Source organism: Hibiscus syriacus, unplaced genomic scaffold (assembly GCF_006381635.1).
Source record: "Hibiscus syriacus cultivar Baekdansim isolate YM2019G1 unplaced genomic scaffold, ASM638163v2 tig00111915_pilon, whole genome shotgun sequence".
In the NCBI taxonomy this organism is placed as follows: Eukaryota; Viridiplantae; Streptophyta; class Magnoliopsida; order Malvales; family Malvaceae; genus Hibiscus; species Hibiscus syriacus.
Genome location: NW_024063212.1, coordinates 75,399 through 85,736, shown reverse-complemented (window position 1 = coordinate 85,736; position 10,338 = coordinate 75,399). Strand labels below are relative to the sequence as shown.

Here is a 10,338-nt window from a genome sequence, read left to right as displayed (position 1 = left end):
TAAATAAAATAAATCTGGATGAAAATATCATTCTCTAATAATTTGTTATAATATTCATTTAAAATTAGCTACCCAGATTAATAATATCCAATTTTTAACTTTATTTAATCCTTTTCGATAATCTTAATAATTATAATGATATTATTTATTCATAATCTTTCTTAATCATTATCAATAAACATACAAACGTAATTACTAGAATTTAATATTTTTTAAAAAATAACTCTCCTTTAATCACTGAAATCGTTTGATAAATTCTTAATTTTATTTAATCTTATTTAATAAAATGACGAAATAAAAAATTTAAAATCTTTGATAGATTTGGTACGATGAAGTCAAAAGTGTTAACCAACAACCTTAATTATTTTAAACTATTAAAAGAATAATTATATTATTATTTTAAGTCAAATATTTTTATATTAAATCTGATCTGACCTAATTATTCACAAAATCCAACTTAACATTAATTTAATTTCTTAAATTGCTTTTATTTTAAATCATATCAAAAAATTTCAAGTTTATATCATATTTATGCAATATATGAATAGATCTTATAATGTATTTATTTGTATAAATTAATCTCTCTACTTTTATTTTGTTACTATATAATTTAAACAAGGAGCAATAGATTTTTTTTTGTACACAAAACTTTAGGTCAGATGTGACTCCTCAGTCCAAGTTTAGGGCATATTTAAAACTCAATTGGAATTTATATAGGACTTTAGATTTAAATAAAATGTGAATATGGATTTTTTTTCTTATAGCATATTTGTCTAATTTTTTATTCTTAAAAAATATCCATTTAAATATATTTAAAATTATTGTTTTTAAGTATAATAATATCAATTAAAATAAGATTTATTTGTATTAGTACAAGGATAAATTATTTAGACCAGACGCCACCCACATGCATGCGGTTACGTAAGCACCATTTAAGAAAGGACACGTGGTGAACGCCAAAAGGGTGGGATCCTTTCAAGTCTTCAACTCTTGTTCGGTTCGGTTGGTAAGAAAAGAAGATCACCTTTGAGTAAACTACAAGTTTAATTTCTAAACTATTAATTTTAGGGTAAATATATAAATGGTCACTAAACTTTTCAAATATTTGCATTTAGGTCCCTTAACTTTTAAAACTTGCAATACAATCACCAAACATTTAGTTCGCTTGCAATATGGTCCCCTGACGTAACGGTCGTTTCACTGCTGTTAGGGTAAATTATATAAATGGTCACTAAACTTTTCAGGCGCTTGCATTTAGGTTCCCCAACTTTTAAAACTTGCAACACAATCATCAATTACATTCTAAACCCTAAAATCCAAAATGCTTCAATTACATTCTAAACCTCAAATTTCAAAATACTTCAGTTACAACCCCAACCCCAACCCCAACCCCAAATTCATAATTCATTATCAAAATCTATCATAACAAACTAAACTTGAAGCAACAACCCTAAACCCTCAAAACATAACCTAAATGCTAAATTTTCCCACCAATTAACCCAACATAATTAACAACATTTATTTCATTTTGGGTCCATAACAATAAGTGATTATGTTGGGTTTAGGATTTAAAAGTTAGATTTAACCAACTATAAGTGAACAATACTCAATTCGATTCGAAAAAAAATTATTTTTCGACTTGAATTGATTCAAAAAATTTGATACAAATTGACTTTGAGTTGTAATTTCATAAACTCAACTTAAAAAATTTCAAGTTAAAATCGAGTTGTAAAATAAAACTCAAATATCTCAAGATTTTTAGTAATTAGTGGATTAATTTTTAAGTTTGAGTAAGTCCATTGACTCTGTATGATATATGTATATCACATATAGAAAAATATGAAGAAATGTATGTATTTATATATGGTTAAAAAACTATTTAAATTATAATCAAATAATATTATAGTATTATAAATATTGATAATTAAATTTAAACAAAAACTTGAAAATTCAATTCAATTCTACTTGATTTAAATTTTATAAACTCAAATCGAAAAATTTCGAGTCAATTATTTTATAAACTGAACTGAATTAGAATCAAATAATATTATAATATGATAAATATTTATAATTAAATTTAAACAGAAACTTGAAAATTCAATTCGACTTGATTTAAATTTTATAAAATCAAATCAAAAAAAATTCGAGTCAACTATTTTTATAAACTGAATTGAGTATTTAGGTCCAACATAACCCTAAACCCAACATAATCACTTATTGTTCACTTATAGTTGGTTAAATTTTTTGAAACGATTATGTTTTGAGGGTTTAGGGTTGTTTCTTTAAGTTTAATTTGTTATGGTAGATTTTGAGAATAGATTACGAATTTGGGGTTGGGTATGTAATTGAAGTATTTTAGAATTTGAGGTTTAAAATGTAATTGAAAATTTTTGGATTTTGGGGTTTAATATAATTGATGACTGTGTTGTATATTTTAAAAGTTGGGGACCTAAATGCAAGTGCCTAAAAATTTCAGTGACCATTTATATAATTTACCCTAACGGAAGTGAAACGGTCGTTACGTCGAGGACCATATTGCAAAAGATATAAATGTTTGATGACTGTATTGCAAGTTTTAAAAGTTGGAGAACCTAAATGCAAGTAATTTGAAAGTTAAGTAATTAAATTAAAAAAATCTAAACTTTAATCACCAAAATAGTTAAATAAGGGTAAAAAGATAGTTGAGTGATAGATGATGCGGTTTACTCATAAAAAGTATCATATGCAAATCAAAGTTAATTTTTTTAATGGTGAAGTACTTAAAAAATTAAAAGTTTATAAAATAGATCAAAACTATAATTTAAGTATTAAATGCATAATTTATCCTAAAATTTAAATATAAAGACTGAAGAATAATAATAGTTTACATGCTAAACATATAAATTACCCATATATTTGTGAAAGCGGGATGTAATCAAACTGTGCACATCAAACGACAGACATGACAGTCATAACACGCCCCCAACTTGCACGTCGGCATTGGAACCAGCTGTGTCTGTGTGTGTGTCGACCGGTCGACTTTGTTCAGTTGTCACCGATGAATTGGTCACCGTGTCTCTCTCTTTCCTTAATTCCCCCCCACGTAGATTCCTCCCATCCTACTGCTGTTTTTTACTTTCTTTATACTACTGTCCAAATCACGACTATAATAATCCGAGACAAGAATAAATCATCATAATTAGCATCACCATAGTTTTCATTTTTATAATTTAATTAAGAGATCCTCAAACTATTATTTCTATTTTTAAATTAGTATTTAAATTTTAATAGGTATACTATTGATTTTTATTATAAACAAAATATTAAAGGGTAAATCATAAACGTTGATCACTAAATCATTGATTTTTGTTGGTTTGATGATATCATACATTAGTAAAAGTTATTAAGCTTTAACTTGATCCATGAATTCAAGATAAAATATTAATTTAATCTTTAAAATTTAGATAAAATATCAAATTAACCTCTAAATTCAATCAAAAATGTTATTACATGTTGTTGCTCATCAACGTCTGTCGCCACCCATTATTATTTGTAAACAATCATTATGCCTCAAAAGTCTTAGTCCATTATTTTTAATCTCATGAACATGAATACGTTGTTGGTTCTGTCAAAAAATACTCTGAATCTCATAAACCTAATTTAGAATCCTTCAATTTTTTTGAAAAATAAATTATAATAATAAATTTATCATTATATTTATTTAAAAATAAAGACAAAAAACATCTAAATCTATATCGTAAACCCAACTTATCATAGATACAAACTAATTCGAATCAGATTCAATTTAACTAAAATAAAAACTAAATCAAATGTAATATAAAACTAACTTAACTTGATCCGAATTAATTCAACCTAAACCCAATCAAAATGTCATTATTGTCACCTCTCCAAATATAGATACTAAATTTATTTTAAGAAAACTTTATGTAAAAATCAAATAATAAATTGATTGAGCAAAATAGGTATAATATTTATAAAAATGACAAGTTTATGTACAAAACAATATATTAACCGGATTTCATTAAAACTTTTGTTGGGAGTATATTCGGCTCCTCCATAAAAGCATCACCTTCCATAACCTTGTAACAAATTCAATTTCATTTAGGCCACTCACTCAACTCAGCCTCTCAACAAAACTCACAAAAAAGCCAAAGGAATTCTTCAAATGGCCGATCATTAACCATTCGAATTCCGTTTTCGTCTCATTTGAACCAAACCCTAACATCTACCATCAATGGATTCCATCTCTGTCGCCGCTACCTCTGCCAAGAAACACGCCGCCAGCGGCGGCCAAGCCCTTCTTTTGGGGCGCTTCGAGGTCGGAAAACTCCTCGGTCACGGCACTTTCGCGAAAGTGTACCACGCGCGCAACGTCAAATCCGGTGAAAGCGTAGCCATCAAAGTGATCGACAAGGAGAAGATTCTCAAAAGCGGCTTAATCGCTCACATCAAGCGCGAAATCTCCATCCTCCGCCGCGTGCGCCACCCGAATATCGTGCAACTCTTCGAAGTCATGGCCACGAAAACTAAGATCTACTTCGTCATGGAATTCGTCCGTGGCGGTGAGCTCTTCAACAAAGTAGCCAAAGGTCGATTGAAAGAAGACGTCGCCAGGAAATATTTTCAGCAATTAGTCTCGGCCGTCCGTTTCTGCCACTCTCGCGGCGTTTACCACCGAGACCTGAAGCCCGAGAATCTGCTCCTCGATGAAAACGGGGATTTGAAAGTCTCCGATTTCGGGTTGAGCGCGGTTTCGGATCAGATCCGGCAAGACGGTTTGTTCCATACGTTTTGTGGGACGCCGGCCTACGTGGCACCCGAAGTATTGGCGAAGAAAGGATACGATGCGGCGAAAGTAGATATCTGGTCTTGCGGAGTGATTTTGTTCGTTCTAATGGCTGGGTATTTACCGTTTCAAGATCAGAACATCATGGCTATGTATAAGAAGATTTACAAGGGTGACTTCAGGTGTCCGAGATGGTTTTCACCTGAGTTAATTCGGTTACTCACCAAGCTTCTGGACACGAACCAAGAAACGAGAATAACAATTCCAGAAATCATGGAGAGGCGTTGGTTCAAAAAGGGATTTAAACATATTAGATTTTACATTGAAGATGATAAACTTTGCAGCGTTGAGGATGATGATAATGATGCGTGTTCAGAGTCATCGATGTCTGAATCCGAAACAGAGATGGAACCCAGGAGGAAAGTTGGCACATTGCCCAGACCAGCTAGTTTAAATGCATTTGATATTATTTCATTCTCCCCGGGGTTCAATTTATCTGGATTGTTTGAGGAAGGAGAGGAAGGGTCCCGGTATGTCTCCGGTGCGCCGGTTTCGAAAATCATATCGAAATTGGAGGAGATAGCGAATTTGGTTAGTTTCACAGTGAGGAAAAAGGATTGCAGAGTGAGCTTGGAGGGTTCTAGAGAAGGAGTCAAAGGGCGATTGTCGATTGCAGCTGAGATATTCGAGTTAACGCCTTCTTTGGTCGTTGTGGAAGTGAAGAAGAAAGGAGGGGAACGAGGAGAGTATGAGGATTTCTGTAACAGGGAATTGAAGCCCGGGTTAGAGAAATTGATGGCGGAGGAATTACAATCAAGTGCCGCAGCTTCGCCTGCCGGTGCATCGTATTTACCTTCCGATACGGATTAGAGAGACGGGATGAAGAAAAAAGGGTAAGCTTTTCTCTTTGTCTTTTGTATCATAAAGAGCTTCTTCTTCTTCTTTTAATCTTTCGTGTGTGTTCTTGTTTTTGTTGTGCTACTTAGAAGGTGCTTCAGATAACATGATATATATATTTATACCATCTGTTCTTGTATCGAGATGAATATTTTAGATTACAGAGAATTGAATACAGGTTTATACTAATCTTTGCTATTTGTTGTTTGTCTTGTATATTCCCATCAACTTTATTGTGAAATGAATTGATGATTTATTTAATTTAATGGTGTTTGAAGTTTTGCATTAGCATCTAGCATGAACATTTCTGTGAAACTTTGGTCAGTTTAATTTTATATGATTATATCACCTGCACTTATGGAAAGTATGTATCTGATCCATCAAATCCCCTCCAACATTCAAAAGCCTTAATCCCAAACTAGCAGAGAATCCAAGAATTCATTTTCAGAAGTAATTCAACTTTTTGTTTGTATTTTTCATAGCAGAGCTGTTCTTTAGAGGATTGGGGACTAGGAATTGGATGTTTTTCTAGTATAATCATGCAACACTTCTCATTTTGTGCCCTTCTTTCCGCTTCAATTCTTAGGTTGCGACATGGACAAACGAAAAATTTTATGTTAGAAATTACAAGGAATGTCTTGATAATGTATAATGCTTATCCATGGAATTCATTCACGTGTTTATCAACTTAATTGATATCTCAGTGCAAAGTTTGGTAAAAAAATTGTGTGCAAGGAAGGGAACTTGTATTTGTTTGCAACAAGAGATGCGTGTCAAAATCTGACACCATGTGATAAAACATGATTATATACTTCTCTTGCAAGAAATCGCATATCATGTCTCTTTATCTGACCATAATGCAACCATGATGCATTCTTGCACATTTGATGAAGATGAAAGCCACAAGTAACATTTCTATGCACTTCAAATCACTCAAACGTCACTGTAAAGTTCTAAAATAGTTGTTTAAATGGCGTGTACCGTTTTTACAACCTGAGAGATGGTTCATAGATAAGGACAGGACAAATAAACTTTAACATTTGATTCATCGGTCGTTGATGTCAATTCAGCTTGATTTAGGCTTTTGGGTTTTGTGGGGATATGACAATTGTACAATCCAACTCACTTATGAATTGCTGTTGTGACATTAACGAATGTGGTCCTATGTTGTCATTGCTACAACCCTTAGATTGAGTAGAGAAACCCCCTTTTTTTCTTGTACATGTGTGTGCTTTTCTTGCTTTTTTGGAGGTTAATGACCTCCAAAAAGCAAGTAAAGGTGTATGTGGATACACTTTTAAGAAAATGTGATTTAATATTTCAATTAATGACCTAATGTGAGGTTCCGAGATATTGAGACGTCCAGAGAAATTTATCGCGTGTGGTAATTAACATATCTCGCGTTATACAAAACGCGAGGTATGTAACACCTCAATTTAGGGGCTAAATTTTAGAAATTATAAAGTATTGGATTTAATTGGTATTTTGGAAGAATATTGAGGATTACATTGTAAAATCGTAAAGTTGGTAGTTCATTTTAAGAAGTGCAAGAAGTTCAGTGACTAAACCCATGATTTGACTATTTTTTATTTGATGAATTATAAAACTCTCCCCCGTGAGCAGTTCAGCAGAAATTTTTCAGTTTTTTCTTTCCAACAATCCTCATTTCAACTCTGATCTACTCGTCGTTCGACCTCCGATCGACGAACCGAAACCACTATCGTGTTCGTTGTCGATCGAGAAACAAAACCCCTCAAACCTTTTGTCGTGAATCGTCGTCGTTCATTGTTAATTTCAGTCGGAAGTATCGTCGGTAATAACTCGATTTCAGTTGGGTTTTCGTCGATTCACGACGATCCGATGATCAATTTTCGACACCTCATGCATCATCGTGTTCCTTGCATCGTTCCGAGTCCACTGGTGTTCTCCGTCGTAGCCGGTGCGTGAAGGGGTGAGACCGTCAAAGTTTTCGATGTTTCGGAATCGAGCTCTCCGCCGTTCAAAATTATGAACTGAGATATGTAAGTGTCTCAAAATGCCTTAAAATAATTTTTAGAAATTTTTTCGTTAATTTTCCGACACCGTATCACTGTTTACGCGCCGCACGCGCCACCCCTGAGAGTGGGCATCGTATGATTGTAATTAATTTCTGTTTGGGTGCTATTTGTGTAAAATTTGGGTGTTAGTTTCGTAAATATTTACAGAAGGTGGCTAATTTTGTAATTAATTTATGTTAGGGTGATATTTGTGTAAAATGGTCGATTGTTGACCGTTGACCACAATTGACTAGAACTTTGACCGGTGTTGACCGAGCATTAAACGACCTTTGACTTTGACCGAGTATACATATCCTGGCGTTTTTCGACGTTTCGAATCTGATTCAGAAGTCCGTTTTTCGAAATTCAGACCGGAAAGCCTCGAAATTGCCAGTCAAACTCGTTGACTTTCATTTTGACCGAAAATTTCAAATTTTTGAAAAGTCATATTTTATGCTTTCGACGTCCTGAATCCGAATCCGAAGTCCGTTTCACCAAATTCGAACCCAGTAAGTTGTTTTTTACTGATTTATCATCCGATTCGATTCGTTTTTCCAGAATTAAGCTCTGTTTTTTATGTAATTTCTGTTTATATGGATCCGAGGAATTATTGGATGCTGAATTAAAGATCAAAGGCGTTCAAATGGAATTTTTATGGTCGATCAGTTTTGCACGGAACTCGAGGTAATACTTTACTACCTCTTTATGCTTTATGGAACATGTGAATATTGGTAAATACTTGATTAAGATAATGTTAGTCTCATATGTGTAGTTAATTAATTTCTACACTCGATCTGAATACGGTAAACAAGTTCTGTAATTGATTATGGTTCAGATGACTTTTATAAGAAATTGAAAGATTGTTAGAATTAAATTACAAGTTATGTGCTTAGTGATAAAGAAATCAACCTGGATCTTTAACTTATAATTTTTTTCATCAAAGGTTAAATGTTAAAGGTATTTGGATGAGAAATTATGAGAATACTCCGGTAGGGTAAAATTACGAAAATACCCTTATGTTATAAAAAGACGAGATTTAAATATGGAAGTTGGATAAGAGGTTTTTACATACATATTGATCTGATAAAAATATTGATGTGCATAAAAAATGTTAGTTTTATTTGGAAATTATGGATAACGGATTTTTAATTCTAGGAGGGTTTGTGAAGGATACTAGAAGTCTGTTAAGAGAATCATTTTAAGATCAGAGAGTGTTCAAGAAAGCATTTAATCATAGGATCTCTAAATTATATTATTTTCGTTAAGAGCTAATATCGAAATTATCTGGTTAAGAAATTACGAAAATGCCATTGAGAGGTAAAATAATATGAGTTGACCCAGAATGATAAAGTACTTTGAGGATTCGTACTTAACTCGTTTAAGTACGGATTTAATTGTTAAGATTCTTCTTTGTACAGAAAATTTATGATAAACTGTTGGTAACTTCTGAGAAGACAATTGACCTGAAAATATCCGAGTTAAGAATAAATTATCGAGGGTGTTCTTTTGTCAGAATTGTTCGAAGGGACTGAAATAAATGATAAGTTTGAATTCAATAGTAAGATCGGACGGAAGAAAATGATTGTAATACGTTGGATCTGTAAAATGACCAGAATACCCCTGTAATGGAAATGACCCAAGAATATCACCAAGCCCATGAATGATTGGATATCCTTGAGCTCTGAAATGAATGGAATAAAATTGAACACTAAAATTACCAAAATACCCTTATGACATAGAATAAGTAAATGTCTTGGATTAAATAAGTAATCCAAATAAGCATAGGTGTTAGACTACCTTTAAAAGTAATGGAACACAGTTTAAGTGAGTTGATCAATCGTAATGATATGTTAGTACCTGGATGGCATATATATTACTTGAATATGTGCTCATCTTCTCAAGTTTGGCTCGTGATAAATTTTGGAAGTATTCAGCTTAGCTCAACTCTAGATCGCATTCAGTACTAAGAATTGGACGTTTGTTCGACAAATCAACCACGAAGATCAAATTGAATGGAACGGAAGTACAACATGTATCTGAAATTCAAGAACGTTTGAATTACTCTGGAAAATCCCGAAGTAACTGGAATGGACATGATTGCTAAATGAACTAGGTAACCTCAATGATTGAGGATTTAGTAAGTGATTTAGATAAATCTGGAACTCTGATGAATTTACATAGTGTACAATTACGATGGTTTATGATTAAAATAATCAAATACGTCAACATTACATGATATTGTGGAAGCGTGGAAATGAAATAAAGACATTGAAAGATCTTTTCAACGATGATTCCAAAAATGATATATGGACAAAAATTTGTGGTAATAAAGAGTAAATACCCTGGAAGAACAATGAATTAATGAATTGATCAATCGACAAATATTAGTTCTGGGAACTATTCATCTAAGAGTTGTCCGATAATCCGATCAATCGACATAGAATGTAAATGTCCTGAACCTTCATTTCTTCCTTATCAGCTCAAGTCATATTCTAAATAATTGATGATTTTGTCAGTTATTGAACTCTTCCAATAGTGATTCTGAATTCCGATATTCTATCGGTATACTGAAGATATGTGTTCCTCTACCTGTTAATATATCCAGTGCCTCTGAATAAT

The 10,338-nt window shown here is 32.6% G+C and overlaps 1 protein-coding gene across 1 annotated transcript; it reads left to right on the top strand.

Annotated features, from left to right (window-relative positions):
* The first annotated feature begins 4,098 nt into the window (after positions 1-4,098).
* On the top strand, positions 4,099-5,949 carry LOC120172900 (CBL-interacting serine/threonine-protein kinase 12-like). Its single transcript, XM_039180236.1, has one exon. The coding sequence runs from the start codon at positions 4,235-4,237 to the stop codon at positions 5,654-5,656; it is 1,422 nt and encodes a 473-aa protein (XP_039036167.1). The 5' UTR covers positions 4,099-4,234; the 3' UTR covers positions 5,657-5,949.
* The last annotated feature ends 4,389 nt before the right edge of the window (positions 5,950-10,338 follow it).

Bases quoted from the DNA above. Each gene is read 5' to 3' on its own strand.
- LOC120172900 (XM_039180236.1), top strand. From the start codon at position 4,235: ATGGATTCCATCTCTGTCGCCGCTACCTCTGCCAAGAAACACGCCGCC.